The 17112-nt window shown below is 37.1% G+C and overlaps 2 protein-coding genes across 3 annotated transcripts in view; one reads left to right on the forward strand and one right to left on the reverse strand.

Annotated features, from left to right (window-relative positions):
- On the reverse strand, positions 1-12871 carry cUnh1orf35 (chromosome Un C1orf35 homolog). The gene is made up of 8 exons (XM_084411281.1): positions 12731-12871; positions 10771-10921; positions 10652-10697; positions 10480-10559; positions 8903-8975; positions 7589-7665; positions 7365-7502; positions 1-1152 (listed from the first exon to the last, which is right to left on the reverse strand). The coding sequence occupies exons 1-8, from the start codon at positions 12825-12827 to the stop codon at positions 948-950; spliced, it is 867 nt and encodes a 288-aa protein (XP_084267407.1). The 5' UTR covers positions 12828-12871; the 3' UTR covers positions 1-947.
- The window catches only part of guk1a (guanylate kinase 1a), a 17407-nt gene continuing 12441 nt past the window's right edge, over positions 12147-17112 (forward strand). Inside the window, exon 1 of one of the 2 annotated variants that reach the window (XM_084411283.1) lies at positions 12147-12313. In XM_084411283.1, coding sequence (XP_084267409.1) covers positions 12289-12313 — 25 coding nt within the window. In that variant the 5' untranslated portion in view covers positions 12147-12288. Of the gene's footprint in view, positions 12314-13196; positions 13327-17112 lie in introns of those variants that run through there. The other variant, XM_084411282.1, reaches the window with a different exon arrangement.

Below are 17112 nucleotides of genomic sequence, written 5' to 3' on the forward strand. Positions count from 1 at the left end.
TGATGGAAAAAGTTTATTTCACCAAACATATACAAGAATAAAAAGTCAATCATATCTGCTGTAATCGCTGGAGATCAGAGTTTTCTCTTTATGCATCGAAGACCAAAACGTGTCCAGATATCATTTCAGCTCAAAACCCAAAAGGAAATGATATTTTGCATAAAGAGAATTAAACTTTTTGCATTGTGTGATATTATTTTTATGACAAACAAGCCCATTTTACTCCAAAATTCTAATACATAACTGAGTTTTTTGTCATTCTGATTGCTGTAAGTTTTTAATAAGAATTAGCATAAATTCAAACACAGCAAGACAACAAATGGCAATATGTAATTTGTTCTTTTCTAGCATTAGAGTAATGAGTATTTTGAGAGGAAATTATTTAGAAACTCTCATCATTTATTCACCCTCATCCCATCTGCATACAGGACTTTATTTCTTCCGATAAACACAAACTAATATTTTTAGGAAAATAATCAATCTCTGCGAGTCCATTTAATGCAAGTAAATGTGTGCCACTCTGTTGACGTTAACCGCACACAGCAATCGGACGGTAATCCATATGACCCCAGTGGATGAATCAATGTCTTCTGAATAGAAGCAGAGATTGATTATTTTCCTAAAAATATTAGTTTGTGTGTTTAACGTAAAAAAGAAAGTCATATACATCGTAGATGGCATTAGGGTGAATAAATGATGAGAGAATTTCGTTTTTGGGAAAAGGAAATGCAGTCCCACTTTGTGTCCAGAATAAGAGTGCTGTACAAGCTAATTAGTCCGAAGGTAAAGTTTTCCTCCACATTTACATGATACCCAGAACTCCTTACTAGTGTGCTGCATATGAATCTGTGCTCGTGAGCTGCCGTGTCTCGTGGCCCAAGTTGTCCAGGGCTAGATAAAAGGGCCAATCAGATCCATTCTCGGGGTGAGGAGGTGTGGACGGGGCATCAGGGGTCTGAGCCGGTGCGGTGGCGCCGCCGGTAGCTTGGTCCATCAGAGGACGAGTCCGTGTCGTGCCGCTGGCGAGGGGGGGGCAGTGTCCTGCGGTCAGCCTTTGGCCCTCCTCCTGAATGGCTGTCACGGGCTCCGGCTCCACTCTGACTGCTCCTTGATGGATTAGGACCATGGTGGTCCCGGGAATCTTTTCTCGGCCTGGGGAGCACAAAACACACCTAGACAATCATTTATTCCTGGTGAGCATGGGAAGTTTGGTTCTGTTTGAGGGGAGGACCATAATTCAGACATGGACTATGAGGAATACACTATCCTTGTCTATGGATTACGTCAAATATGTCAAATTTATTTATTTAGCACTTTTCACAATACACATTTTTTTCAAAACTTCCTTAAAGAAAATGATAATGTTGACGTGTATAACATCTTAATATATTCATGCCTTATAGTCGCAATTAGAAGATTAGAGCTGGGCGATAATATAGCTTATATTTTGCGATAATACAAGCAATCGAACAGTTTTTTGAACTGAGATTGCTATATAGTACATATCGCCCTATGCGAGTACACTGATGTATGCAGATAAAGCTGGGTGTACTTACATATCCAACTTTATATAAAAAGCTGGGTGATCATTTTAATTACATTTTGGTACTAAACAAAGTCAAGCAGTTGAGATGTGCTACATTGTATATATTGCTTTACGTATGCGGATTAAATTGGACAGCATATAATCAGTGGATTTACATAAAGCCTACACACCTCTGTTAAAACAGCTGGTTTTTGTGATGTAACCTACTCTCGTACGACTCAAACACAGTTTAGTATATTATACAGAGGGTCAAAGGTATGGAATAGTCTCCCCCCATCATTTGTTGAGGTTTCTAAAGTACAGTTTAAACAGAGAGTAAAATTATTGTTACTAAGTTGTTTGAATTTTCCATATGGGTTTGTGCTTTAAATCCAATTTTAAATTGTATTACAATATGTTTTTAATTTGTTAAATATAATTGTTTCTATGGAGATTGCCACTAATTAAGCCCCTTGAGGGTTTTTCGGCAATTGTCCATCACATTCTTTTGTGAAATGTATAACACTGTTTTTTTTCTTGTTTTTGTTTGGTTTTTTTTTTAATGTTTTTGATGTGAAAATGAAATAAAAAAAAAATAAAATAAAAAAAAAGCTCATGTGAAATAGTTAACGCCCATCTTCACCAAAAATTACTTTGATTAACATATCTGAATAAATCTCAGCTGTTCTTTTAAGATTTTTCGGACATCTTCCCTGTTTGAATGCTTCTACAAGAGATTACGAAGCATCAATGGGATCTCGTTGTTAAAAAGTGTCGCTCAGGCGAGGGCTACAAAAAATTTGATATAGTAGGTAAATAAGATATACCATGAAACAAAGTCACCCAAATCCATGGTCTGATGAGACCATTATTGAACTTTTTGGCCAAAATTGTAACAGGTATGTTTGGCACAAAAACAACACCGCACATCTGGAAAAGAACAGCATACCCATGGAAAAATAATAGGCGTGGCTCAGAGGCTCCGCCTTCTTTGCCCATTGAGGCCAGACGTCCACGGGTAAAAACATGAACACACTGGACAGCCGCTTTATAGTAGAAAATTAACTTATAATTCTAATTGAAAGAGACACCGACACTGTTTTTCATGTTTAATACTGTAAAGCTGCTTGATTTTAAACAATCTATTGTATAAAGTGCTATATAAATAAACATGAAGTGAATTTACTGGAGTACTAGTTCTCACCACTGTCATTTTTGTTATTGAATCAAAAGCGCACAGCACATATTTTCATATTGCTCTGAACTTGGCTCTCAGCAGTGTGCGCGGCCTCGGGACGTTTGCTAACATATGTTGTATACCGCTGCTCACGTAGCGTAAAACGTATTTTTACCCCAAAGCGAAGAACAAAAAAATAAACAAAACTTTGCCTCGAGTATATTGGGGCCTTTATAGTACTTGTGTAAATGTAATTAGTTACTGTACTTAAGTATCTTTTTGGATAAACTTTGTACTTTGACTTATAGTATCAAAGATATTGGCAACTTTTACTCTCTACTCGACTACATTTTTGAGTAAGTATATGTACTCTTTACTCCGATAGATCTGTAATGAGAAATGCAATTACTTCTTACATTTTGTTTGGCACCTAACCTTTTCTGCAGCACAAAAGAAGTGATACGGGCATCTACAGGGCATTGAAGGTACTATCCCTTACGGAAAAAAAAGTTTATTCAGTACAAATGAGAAATGTAGTTGTGAACTAGTTGCGCACTTTAAGTTTACTACTGTTACACTTATAGTACACTTAAACGTATACTTTTATATAATAAAAAGTGGGCCAATTTAGTCCCAAGCAGTATTGAAATAGTACAATAGTATACTACCAGTACATTGATATTAGTATACTTTCTGCATAAAGTTAATTATACTTAAAAAGTGTACTTGAACTTTACTTTAGTATACTTCATTAAATGAACTTGAAGTGTACTTTTTTTTCGTAAGGGATATCTTGTGCATTTTGCCTTCACTCTCCCAAACCTGTCAACAAGGCTACTTTAGACGAACGCGAGTTCATTAGCATGTAGTTGCTGAATTGCAGGTGTTTCATATATGAGATGAGGACATGCAGCCACTGATGAGGCCCAAACCAGCACTTATGCCCTTTTGAGCACTTGAGCTTAACTGAGACTTCACTGTTTGTAGACTTTTAAGAGGCTGTTGTGTCCACCTTGATTAATTGCAATACTGAGATGTTCAGTTTTATTTTGATTTAAAAAATAAATAAAGGTGTTGAGGACTAATGCATATTTGGGTCTACATTCAGTATGAGTAAAATACTATTAAGACTAGATACTCAAGCCTTGTCTGTGAAACCGGGGGTTAAAGGCTAGTCCCAGACTAAAATGAATGTTTGAGCTGTTTTAACTGAAAGCCACTTGCACTGGAACTATATCCGAGATATCTTAAAATGTCACTGCCGTTGTTTTCATTGATCTCAACATTTACTTAAGTATGGTTTTCAGGTTCTCTTTACATCTCTGGCTCCAAGTACCAGTTGATTTTGGTATAGACTTTTGTGTTGAAGAAAACGTTCCCCTTTCAGCAGGAAATGATCCAAAACACATCTAAATCAACAAAAGTATGGCTTCAGCAAAGACAAAGATAAAATGTTTTGGAATGGCCCCGCCAGAGCCCAGACCGGATTCCTATAGAAAACATGTAAGGGGACCTGAAGAGGATCGTGCACATGAGATGCCATGATCACAATTAATCAGATCTGCAATGTTTTTGCAAAAAGTGGGAAAATATTCCCAAGTCAAGATGTGGCACGCTGATAGACTCCTATTTAAACAGACTTGGTGCTGTAATAAAAGGGTGCTTCAACTACTATTAATCAGGGGTGTGAACAAAAATGCAGCTAGTTATTACAAGTTTAAAAACAATTCTCTAAAGTGTGTCACTTTGGTTTTCAGTTGCATAGTTTGTAATTTTTACATTCAAGGTGCAAAAATATGATTTATCTTTTACATCACATTTTGTGTCATCACTGCTCAGCGATTCAGTGGCAAAGCTATTTTACCGATAAAATCCATGGGCCGGTGATAAGTTTCTGTGCTCCTAAATGTTTCTGTGTGTGTGCAGCGCGATCTCCGGCGACTGACGCGTGTGCGCGTGTGTGTGTGTGTGTGTGTGCTTCAATGAAAACAGAGCATTAATATAGAACGGTGATTAAACTGACTGGGAAGTACCTGTGCATTAAACTATTTTATTGCACACCTTCTACCCAATCAGAATAGAGTATTCAGACAGACCATGGTATGGATCGCTTTACATGACTATAGTGTATTTATGTATGAATGTAAAGTAGGATGTTATATATCCAACTTTTATCCAACTATAGTTTAAATTTTAACCCTAAAAATCAAACAGTTGAGACTTGCTATAGTAGTACATACCGCTAAGCGTGAGTGTACTTTATGTAGTGAATTTATGAATGTAATGAAGCTTGTGAGGTTTTGTTCGATTTATAAAAAGTTGGTGGTGTGTAACACAGATACGGTGATAAAAATCAGTTAAAAATTGTGATCCCCCTCCTAAGCAGTTTAAGTGTCACAGTCACAGTGAAGTTAAAATATGAAATATCACCCGACAATCTCAGCTTCCGTAAAAACAAAAACACTAATTTAAATGAGTGCTATTTGTGATTCTCAAAATCTAATCAAACTACAGCTCTTTTCCAAAATCAAGTTAGCTGCCACTGTAGGCATCATAGGTGTAATGTTAAAAAATTTATGAATTGTGAATTGGTATGATTTAAAAAATGTAAATATACTGAAAAAATTTATAAACGCAACACTTTTGTTTTTGCCCCCATTTTTCATGAGCTGAACTCAAAGATCTAAGACTTTTACTATGTACACAAAAGGCCTATTTATCTCAAATATTGTTCAAAAATCTGTCTAAATCTGTGTTAGTGAGCACTTCTCCTTTGCCGAGATAATCCAAGTTGAGTTGACATCTTCACCTTTTATTCAAATATTATTACAATTTGTTAAAGATTTTGTAAGCATATTGCGTAGTAGTGCTTCGAGTCGATTGTTTTATTTGTGATCATGCAATGAAACATGCCAAATTGCCAACATCATTTTTGTCCAGGCTGTCATAAAAAGAAATGAACACATGCAAAAACAAGAGAGAACCAAAAAAATATTAATACGTGATTATGTTGTAGTCAATGCATGCAACCCTATGAGCTTTTTGTTTTTCTATGCAATTTTTTTGCATAGTATAAAAAAATCCTGTAGATGTAGTTTGCCTTTTTTGCCAAATAATTTTATTCTATATATACCCTAACCAAGTTTAATGTTTTGTTCTTCCCTCATATTTAAAATATTTAATATTATATATAAAATATTCCTCTTATTTAAAACAAATATCCCCTCCGGACATCACTTTTGGCCTTTATTGGAATTGGAAATTGTTTTATTTGAAACAGGGACAATGCACAAATAAACATTAAACTTGTTAAACAAGAGAATATGTCTTGGGCCAGGTTATAGCAACAATTGCTAATTTCCACCTGTAGTCCCTGGGCAGGAATGACAAATTTGAAAAAAATAAAAAAAAATAACGATTTTAAAACAGAAATTTCACAGGATTATGGATAAAGTGATGTCCACTGTAATTACAAACAAACAGGTTTGCAAAAAACAGAAACAGGGAGGCCATCAGCCCATTTACTCTCTGTCTCCTCCCTCTCCAGCAAACACACTTAAACAGTTCAGTAGCATCTTAGGCACATTAGAGTACAATCCAACTCTAGACACTCATTCACACACGCACACACACATACACACAGATATATTATCTCAAAGATGTGTGCAAACTTGCTTACTTAGCAACCAACTCTTTACTGTATGAGATGAATAATTATGCAGATTACACTGCAAATGTATATCTGTCTTCATCTACTGTCATCATCATATCCAGTGACCTTCACTAATTATTGATTCTGGAAATCTGGACAAAAATATTTTAAACCTGGAAGACTTTGGCCATGTATTGTCATTGCTGTTTTCATGTTTATTAATGTTTTTGTTCATGTAATTAAAAAAAAAGAAAATCACAAAAAAATTGTTCGGGGATTCCCAAACTGTTTGAACCCTTTTGAATTTTAAGTTAATATTTCAATAATTTAATCAAATTTCTATGTTTACGGCTCTCTGATTAATTCTGTTAATGGACACATTGACATGCAGGTAAACAAATAAAATATATTTCTATTTTTAGCATTCAAGTATTTTATTTTGATTGGTTTTATTTAAAAATGATTTACTGTAAAATGTCATTTTTTTGTGATTTACTTATTTTAATACTTTTTAACCAACTCACAAACTCCCTGCAGTTTTTTCACTAACCCCAGTTAGAAACTCTGGCGTAAATTAATGTTAAATGCACTTCATCACAACAAAGAATGGAATATTTTCTCTCTCTCTCTCTAATATCAATATGGTACACAATAATCCCATTAAAATCTGTGATAAAAGTGTTATGTCAAAAGGTATCTAAAAGTAATCAGAAAGTAAATAAAAAATACCTTAGAAGCTCCCGAAGTTTTTGAACAGAACCATAGTTTGATCATTTTTTTCAACCCAAACAAAGTTGTACCACTGTCTTCTAAAGGACTGTAGATGTGATGCTCATGATGCATGAGAACTAAAGCAGTTCAATTGTGTTACAACGCCCTCTTGTGAAGAAACTGCGTTACACCTTAGATAAATAAAAAATCTATAGTTTTACATATAAAATAATCTATAACAAAAAGTAAATGATGGCATTTAGTTCATTGACACAATGGAAAAAATATACACCGTTTACCTTTTACTGTACATTTCAGAGTCGGAATCTGAAGAGTCCCTTCTGCTTCGGTGTTTCGTCTTCTCTTTTTTCTTCTTTTTCTCCTTCTTCTCCTTCTTACTCTTCTTTTCCTTTTTACTCTTCTTTTTGCTGTCAGATCTGTAATTAATATCAGTTCTCAAGTCTTTAAAACCATAAAATGGATCAAACTTATTTTTTTCCTGTGAATCATTTAGTCTATATACCTTTTATCTCCTTTATCATGTCTGTTGTCCTCCTCCGGCGTCTTAGCGGCTTCTTGCGGTCTGTCAGCTTTATGATGCTGGCAAAAAATACATTCAGAAATTCAAGATCAGTAACGATTTACTCGGCTTGTAATATGATTCTTGAGATTAGGGCTGTCAGAATTCCTCGATTGAATGAGTGCTCGATTCTAAAAATCCTCGATTGATTGCAATTTACCCGTGTCGATTAACCGGCAAAATACTGGAAGTGGTGCATTTGTTTTCTAGGGCTGCATGATATATTAAATCCATTGAAAATCATAATATAGCATAGTGCTATTGAGAAATCACAAAGGCTGTGATTCAATTAATATATATATATATATATATATATATATACTCTGCGGATTTGAAAGTGAAGCGCAACGCTTTATTATTTACATCCATGTAGGTTACGTGTTTCTTCCAGCGTCTCAGAGCAGCTCCGCTCACAGTAAACGCTGCATAAAAGTCTGACACACTTTGTGTTTCATAGCGAAGTGTTGCACTGTTATCATTTACGTGCTCCACGCAAAGTGTTTCTTGGTTATCGGTTGAAACAGTGTAAATTGGTTATTGGTTATACAGCTCGGTTAACAAACTCCATCTCTGCATATGCCGTGAGTTTGGGTTGCTTACAATGTTCATCTGGGAACACAATGTGCACCATTTGACCAGATGTGTAACGTAAATCATTTATAAACCTAAACCAACACAGGAGAATACATCAATATGTTTCTAAAATGCGAATTGTTGTTCATCACGATTTAAAAATGAAAGTTTTAACCCTCACTTTGAGTTTGAGTGTTTTGATGTTCTTGTTCAAGACATTACAGTGGCTGTAGCGTTTCTATTATAAAAAAAAGTGGCCAAATATTAAAGATTAAGTGGACATTTTAAATAAATGTTGCTTGGCACCTTCTGCAGGCATTTCTTATCATACATAATGTACACAAGTTGATTATGTTTATATTACATTATGTATTTCAACAGTGCTATTCAATAAAACCATATGATTACTTGCGTTTGATACTTAATTTGAATCAATTATTATTACCTCATTGTTATTATACAGTATACTGTATGTATTTTAAGTCATTTTAAAGGCTATTGTTCACTCAGGACTATTTTTAGCACCACAAAAAAATGATCCATTTACTCGATTTAACATCAAAATAATCGACCGATTACTCGATTTCTAAAATAATCGTCAGTGACAGCTTTACTTGAGATATAGCCATGACACATTCTTAAAATCAAATTAGCATTAAAAACTGATTATCTATGTCTACATACCGTGAAAACCGGCAAACCCATTTTTACAGCTTCTTTTTCTTGCTTGGAAAGCAACATTCCTCTCGCCCCGGCCCTGATGAAGAACAAAAGCAGAATCTCAGAAAGTTACATTCTATTTATAAATAAAAAAATAAGATGAAAATAGAGGAGCAAGTTACAGACGAAAGCTACTTCATAGACTGAAACAGAAAAGTGATTTTATTTTGTCTAACATTTCAATAAACACTTCAAAACCTAAGCATTTCTATCCAGAAGGGTAGCCCAGACAGACGTGACGTAGAACAGACGTGGTGTCCGTAGAAATGGATAGATCTAATAGATCGGCTTCCTGCTCGACCCAGCAAACCGTTAAATACGCTAAAAACGTATGATTCGTGCCATAGCCAGACAGCCAGCTGAAGGTCAGACGACACCGAGGTTTGTGGGAATATGCTGGACGGCTGGAGCTCTGCACACTGTGGCAGATCTGCTCAAAGATCTGCTCTACTGGCCGGTCCATGGCTGCTATAGTGGTGATGGAGAAACATATCTGGCTTCATTTGTCAGGGATCAAGGAGTCATATAAAGCTGTCCTCCTTGATGCCCCATCTCACCCTCATGGCTGATTTTGGCACTGCCGTTGAGACAGCAGAGGACAGGTTTAGAGAGGTGAGGTCTTCATGAAGTATATCCTTCATCGGATTCAGGCGGCGACGTACTCCTGGTATATTGGTCAGTCTTGGTAAAAGGTAGGGGTGTAACGATACCCTCATGTCACGATTCTATACATATCACGATACTGAACACTCGATACGATATTGTTGCGATACTCCAAGACATATGACATAAGGCTGTTGATTAAAATGCTAAATTTGGTATTACATTGTGAGTGTAAATGAATAGGGTTGGACATGGTACTGGAAACCCAAAGCACAGGACAATAGTGACACCAGACTAAAAATATTCATGATTCTGAAGCTGAAAATCATTAGCCTCATAGCATAATTGCCTAAGTCATATTTCAATGTTTTTGGAAAACAAGACAAGTTTTGCAGCAGTGGTAGGACAGTAAAGTTAGGCAGATATCACAATTTGGCCAAAAAATGACTTAGGCAATTATGCTATGAGGAAATACAGAAGCACTCTTTCACTGACTTGATATGTTTAAATTAATGTATAAGACATTTGGCAAATATGACACAAATATTCCCCCATTGCATTATTATACATTATATTCAACATTATATATAATAGTTTAATGTAGTACTGACACTAAAACTCTGTAAACCTGAATTTTTTCTCACACAGTGATTTTCATTTTGGGTGAACTACACACAATACAGATTGTCACCATCCACGATACATACTGTTGCATTTTTATTTTGCGACACGTGACACGATATATTGTTACAGCCCTAGTAAAAGGCACTGTGTTTAAAAAAAACCTGATATTCTGCACTTCTGAATTTTGCTCAACCCTGATAATATGTATTATATACATTCATTAGGGTAATTCTATGGTGGAATAAGCTACTTAGAACACAGAATGTCCTTAGAATGTATTTTTAACAAGCAAAGAGATCAGCAAACGACTTTACCTGGAGCTTCCGAGCCCAGAGACCCGGTCCACGTCCCGTTCCTCCCCCTCTCCTTCCCTCCTGCACACATCTGCAAGATCCTGCCAGCAAGAGAAATATGCATCAGAAAATGCAACAAGAAATGCTGCAAATAATTCCAAATGTCCATGTTTGGATGTTTACAAATGCAAACCTCTTTGGTGAGACCAGTTGGTTGTTTTTTGATGGTTTTATGACCCCTAAAACAGACAAGAACATTCAGATTTGTACTGATTTTATTTGACAGGCCACTGATGGATCAAGCACACTTACAGTGCTGCCAGCATGGCCTCGTGCTCCGCCTCCCGCACCGCTGCCATCTCCTGCTCTTTAGACACCGCTGCGCCACCCTTCTTATCTCGGGCATACCACGTCAAATCCTTGCCTTTCTGCCACCGTCCAACCGGCGCCATGAGGGAATTCCCTGAGGAAAATCAACACAAGACCTGGTCACACTTTAGGTTTGGGAAAACATATTCACTAGTATGAACTATGACTTTTGCCTCAAAAAGCTCCTAATTTACTGCTTATTAAAGGTTAGTAAGGTAATTGTTGTAGAGGTTACGTTTAGGTACTGGGTAGGATTAAGGGACATAGAATATGGTCATGCAGAATAAGGTATTAATATGTGTTTTATAAAAACTAATAAACAGCCAATATGTTAGTAATATTATTAAATAAGTTCATAGTGAGAATTGGTCCCCAAACTATAGTGTTACTCAAGACCTTAGGCGAATCTTACATAACATGTCAAGAAGAAGTAATATTTCACCCCAAAATCAAAAAAAGAAATTATATTTAGCTTATTAAAAAAATTAAACCTATGACCATCAGAACAATTAAGATTTTCATGACAATTAACTACATTTTCCCCCATAATTTTCATTATCATATAAAGCATAAAAATATAATTCTTAGTATAGTGTAATGTTGAAAATATATTACATTATTAAAGATTATATTGTTAGAAAAAATTAACTCTTTAAATTGTATTTGCACCACATTAATTATAGTATTGGTTAATTTATGGCTATTGTAAATTAAAGAAAACATGAGCATTACATTTATTTGATATGATATGATATTTGATGTAATATGCATTTATTGGAAAATGTGCCAAACTATCATGAAAATATGTATAATATTATAATACTAAAACTATTTATGGTGTATAATAATTTTCTTTACGCAATGTACATGTAATATTTTGTGTGCGGCAGGGCTTATAGATAATACATCATTGTCCTTATCAGTTATTAACAAGTGAAATTGAAATGATTATTTCAAGGGTAGAAAATATAGCTCCTTTAAATGACATGGAACGAATCAATACTAAATCATATTGCCCTTCTGACTGATAGAGACAAGATAAGCAAGCAACTTTGTAAGTTAAATGTCTTGGGGGTTAAAAAAAACTGCGTGGTACGTCAAATGCGCACATGGTACATCAAATTATGAATCCTACTATGATGAAGAAAGCTTTCTTGAACAGGTTGCGTCACGTCTGCCCAGTAGGCCTCACTGACGTCATCAAGGCCGCAATATTAATGAGCTACGCATGCGCAGTAGAAGGATCCCTGCAGGACGCTGGGGGCAGGTTACCTAGCAACGACCGCATGACCTTATTAATATTCAGATGCTGAGCCTTTGCCATAGTAGGATTCGTAAACTGACGCGCGTGCACGTCTCGTGCGACTCTGGGTACTTTAACTAGAAAGCCAACACGTCAACTACACCAACAAAAGCCACAACTGTGTCCGATACATACACATTAAACTAACAGGCGTTGTAATGAGAGATCATACCAAGGAAAAAGGTAGGAATGTTTGAATTTACATTACAATTAATGTTACTATGGACTTTAAACAGAAGAAAACATATAATGCAACGTGTAAGTTACACAGAGGACACTCTGTCATGGACAAACCATGCTGATGTCGATTAGCAATATCTTTACAGGAAAGCGAAACAACTATTCATTACAAGTCTGCTACAATATCCTCACGAGTTATTAGCTTTCTGAACAGGTTATCGTTCGACAGTAAACTACTAAATGTTATCACAGACCGGTTACATGAGCTCTACTTTAGCAATTATTAGTTAATTCACGCGTGTAAAGTGCACAAGAAATCACGCCTCTCTGAATATAACGCTGTATTTTGTGAACTTCGCATATAGAGCACACAATAATAGCGCTGGCTTAGTTAGCGGCTAACGTTAGCTCGACACTCACCCAGATAGTTCTCTCTGTGTTTGTCCACTTTCACTTCATCCCAGTTGAACTGGTCCTGACCCCCTCTCACCCCTCCAGATCTCGACGAGCCGAACATGACTTCTGCTCACTATCCAGGCACACTTCCAGCCTCCTGGAGGCACTGAGAGATGCTTTACACGCGTGTAGTAGAAGAGGAGTCAGGCCTTGGGTTTCCACAACATCCGGGAAACCGCTCGTCTTTACTTAGTAACGAATTCAGCACGAAGAGCTCTTTTAACAACCACAAACATTGTAGTGTCGAGCAAGCTCTATTCACAACGACACCCCCCAAAAAAACGATTCCTTACAAAAACAACAAAGCGCATGCAGTGTCGTGAATACGAAAATGTGATGTCTACATCATCTGCCGTCTGGCGCGCGCTTCGATGTTTTGAAGATCTGCGGAGCGTCTGTCCGCGTCTGATGACGTCACCGGGCATCAGTAATGGCTCTCATGCGAAAGCCCGTCACCTGAGCGAGAGAGGAAGATTTTAGGCGGAGGGGGAAGACATTCTCCCTGTGTTTGACCACTTTTATCCCAATGTATGTGAGGTTTATCTCCAGGCTATTTTCAGGTGAGTTGAAATGAGCTACAGCTTTAAATCCTCGCCAGTTGCATCATCCTGTTAAGTCAAAAGTGTTACAGATTATTTGTGAAGTGCCATTATGGTGTTGACTTTTCATAAGGCTTAATTTTACTGCATACTTTCTTATACTCGTTGCGGATTTTTATTCATCACGTTCGGTGTGTTTCAAAGTGAACTTGCTGCGTTATGCTTTAGTCATATGCATGTCATAAACGTGTAATGCATTATGCAAGCATTTAAATGATAATACAGTGCTGTGCATATGCCTGGATGGATTTATGTATAGTTTATTAAGGGTTTGTGATTGTATCTGTGTAAAGATATGGAAGCTACAGGGTGAAACGTGTCTGGTTTCCATTTTTGTAATGTAATATTTAAACAAAAATGACTAATAAAGCGCATTATCAGCCTAACATCTGAGAAAAACCTAATTGAAAAATAGAAGCAAGAGTTAGATCTCTAAATAATGAAATATTCAATTTTTCTAACAGTGAAAAGGCTAGGCAGGTAAAAAGGTGGAAGAAGACAGACGTGTTTTTTTGAGGAATCTCAGTCTGACTTTGTCTGAGCAGAAAATTATTGCCCAACTGTCAACCAACAAAGGCAATGGCAAAAAAAGCCCACTGGGTTTAATCTGTTGAAATGTGCATCCTTGTTTACTTTCCTCGCTTCCCAGCTCTGCTCAATGTTAGGAAAGGATGCAGTGAATGAAACTGAGAAATCGAAACACAACTTCTTTGTAAATTGGAATATTCTTGATCACTTCAAAATGTCATCAGCTGCGCCCAAAGGATCTGTCCTCATGTTGAGGTTTGCTGGTTTAAGACATTCATTCTGAATATTAGTAAAGCGAGAAGCCCTGTAGAAATAGGTGAAATACACTTCATTTAAACGGCGAAGGTAGGGGTGGGTGATCTTCCCAAAATTTCACATCACAATCTAAATCGCGATCTTCCCAATTTTGAGATGTATTATCGATAATATCCAGATTGGAACAAGCCTATGGACTTTTAAAACACAGTATTGCATTTAACAGTCAGTTGTCAAAATGGTAATTAAATCCCGATTTAAACTCAGCAAAGTCTTCACTGTATGAAATGATTCTTATTAAAACTATTAAAGTGATTCAGTCAACAGCAGTGAGTGATTCTGTCTGTCTTTTGTTTGACATTAATGACACAGACAGCGGCAGGTATTTGCATTAGGTTTTAAGACCGAATGCATGGATCTAATATAATGACACGCATCCAATTTCATTCCCAACTGTCACTTAAGACACATAACTGACTGTCTTTATGTAAATACTCGCCAAGATGGACATTTTGTCACCATTTTTTGTGTGTATTTGACCGTTTATGTGCGCGCCTGAAACCCCAAGTATACTTCGCTCCGTCTTGCAGCGCGCACACAGAAAGTGTGTCTCTTTCGCAGTTTAGTGCACTTTTAATAACTCATTTTAGCAGATAAGGAACTCCCGCACACTATCATTACTTGCAATTAAAATGAATTTTATTAACAACGTTTCGGTCACACGACCTTCACGAGTTCCTTATCTGCTGAAACGACCTACCTATTTGGTCTTGTTATCCTACGCACCTATCACCTGCAGGTGTGCGATGGAGTTTGTTCACTAATAACTCATTTTAAAAATAAATCATGTCCCACAGTTGACTGATTTGGACATTTAAGTTTTGGATTTTAAGGAAAGCTGAAAGCACATACCGGTAGCTTTAAAGGAAAAGAATGGCATGTGACACAATTATAATTTTGTCTTGATTATCACGTTTCCACAATCGTTAGAAGCACGGGCGTCGGAACCAGACCCACGTTGGGACGAGACCCACCGACTTTTTAAGACCAATGATATTGGACCCACTCACTTTTACCGTCTCTAATTCAGCGCATGTCTGTTCACTCTTCAGAGCGCCGTCAGTCAAATCCATTCAGAGCCACTATTAGCACCTCAGTGTTGTACAATAAACGGTATGCAATAATAACATGGTGTAATTGATTAAAATTATTAAATGGATGCCAGCTTATTGGGACAATAAAGCCCTTCCTAAACCTACCTCTAACCGATAAACACTTTATTATTAAACGCACATTAAACACTTTATTTCCACTTTTCTAATATTTTGTTGTCAGGTCGCTCACCCCTATGCAAAGGTAAAATGTAAGTTAAATAAATTGTGACGTGAAGGGGGAGTCGAATTTGTGCATGCGTGAGATTTTTCGACAGCTAGCGCTTTTCTTTAGCCTGACTACGTCAGACTTCTTACTTCCGCTCAATTTCATTTCACTTCGTACTTAGTCTGAGACAGCGTAATAGCTTTCCGTTTTCCTCCGGCCTGAAAACAGCCGGCCAATCAACGAACAGAGGGCGGGCTGAGAGCCGTGACGTAGACACTGATTGTACCGTGGATGCGTAGATTTACTTCACATAATCTGCAAAAGTCGTTCACAGCCATGTTCACTCCGGTATTTCCCTCGATGGTTTTGTTTTCACATCATACTACATGTGTTTACAGTGGAAGTTAGATGCAGCTGAGCATGCGCATAACACACGCCATAACCAAACGTTATGTGATTGGCTTACGGGAACCAATGATTTTAAACTTCAGACAAGCGCCTCCCTGCGAGAAAGAAAACGCTTTTCAATTATGCCATGCCAGACTCTGTCTACGAAGCAAAGCGAAGTAGCAGAGTTTGGTATTACCAGGCTAGCTTTTCTTAGCGCCTCTGGAAGAATCCACGTTTCTCAATGAGGTTCGAGAAGACTTTAAGCTGGCTGATTCCTTCATTGATTTCTGGGTCAGTGGATGGAGGAGTTTGAGTATTGAGAAGATCCCACTCGTCTTGTGACCTTGAAGACTTAGACATGGACGATACAGCACACAGCATAAGATTAAATAGTACTATAAAGGTGGATGAGGAAACAAACGCACTGTCTTTAAGCACCAGCCAAAACTGGTCTCATGGCGAGGGGTTGCACCATATGACTTGCATTAAAATGTGGATGTCACACGTGGAGCTCATTTATTTGAAGACATCAGTTTGTAATGGAGAGGTTGAAACAAATGTTGTGTAGGACACTGAATTAAAAAGGGGCAAAACAGTTGCACATATGATAGGCTCATTAGGCTGGAGGAAAGCTTTTTTTATATAGTCTGTCAGTATGAGATGTGGCCTGTTTTATGATCATTGTCAAGTTTAATCGAGTGGAACGTCCAGCTGTAGTGAATAATGCAGCGATGTGGATGGTGCTGCACATTCATTGTTCAGGGTTTGATTGATTCAGGTTCCCTATTGAATTGAATTCTTGAATATAAATTTTAAATAATAGCGCATGGTGTCATGTTGTGGTTAACTGTGCTTGGTAGTGTGAGAACTTGCTTGAATTCACTGTGCGTGTATTGTAAACGTTCTCTTGTGAGCGGTGGCTCTGATTTTGACACTGAAAAGGAGCTGTAAGGACTTCCAAGCCTATTACCTTCAAGTGCCTTATGTCCCTCACAGCTGTTTGCTCTGAGACGTCACTTCAGCTCTCACTGGAGTAAGACTAAGACTCGAGGCTATTTTCAAATCAAAGATGCCATTTTAGGATTTCTCCTAGTCCTTTTAAATTTACTTCAAAAGTCAAAAGTGACTTATTTTGTAGTTATTTTTAAAAGATTGATTAGCTTTTAAAGGGATAGTTCACCCAAATTCTGTCATCAATCACTCACCCACTACACCCACGCAGAGAGCAATTAATGACAGAATTCAATCTGTTCA

The sequence above is a fragment of the Rutilus rutilus genome, assembly GCF_951802725.1.
Source record: "Rutilus rutilus genome assembly, chromosome: 6".
In the NCBI taxonomy this organism is placed as follows: Eukaryota; Metazoa; Chordata; class Actinopteri; order Cypriniformes; family Leuciscidae; genus Rutilus; species Rutilus rutilus.

Bases quoted from the DNA above. Each gene is read 5' to 3' on its own strand.
- cUnh1orf35 (XM_084411281.1), bottom strand. From the start codon at position 12,827: ATGTTCGGCTCGTCGAGATCTGGAGGGGTGAGAGGGGGTCAGGACCAG. The intron at 10,698-10,770 runs GTAAGTGTGCTT...TGTCTGTTTTAG, and splicing joins GAGGCCATGCTGGCAGCACT to GGGTCATAAAACCATCAAAA. The intron at 7,666-8,902 runs GTATGTAGACAT...ATTTTTTGCCAG, and splicing joins TGGGTTTGCCGGTTTTCACG to CATCATAAAGCTGACAGACC.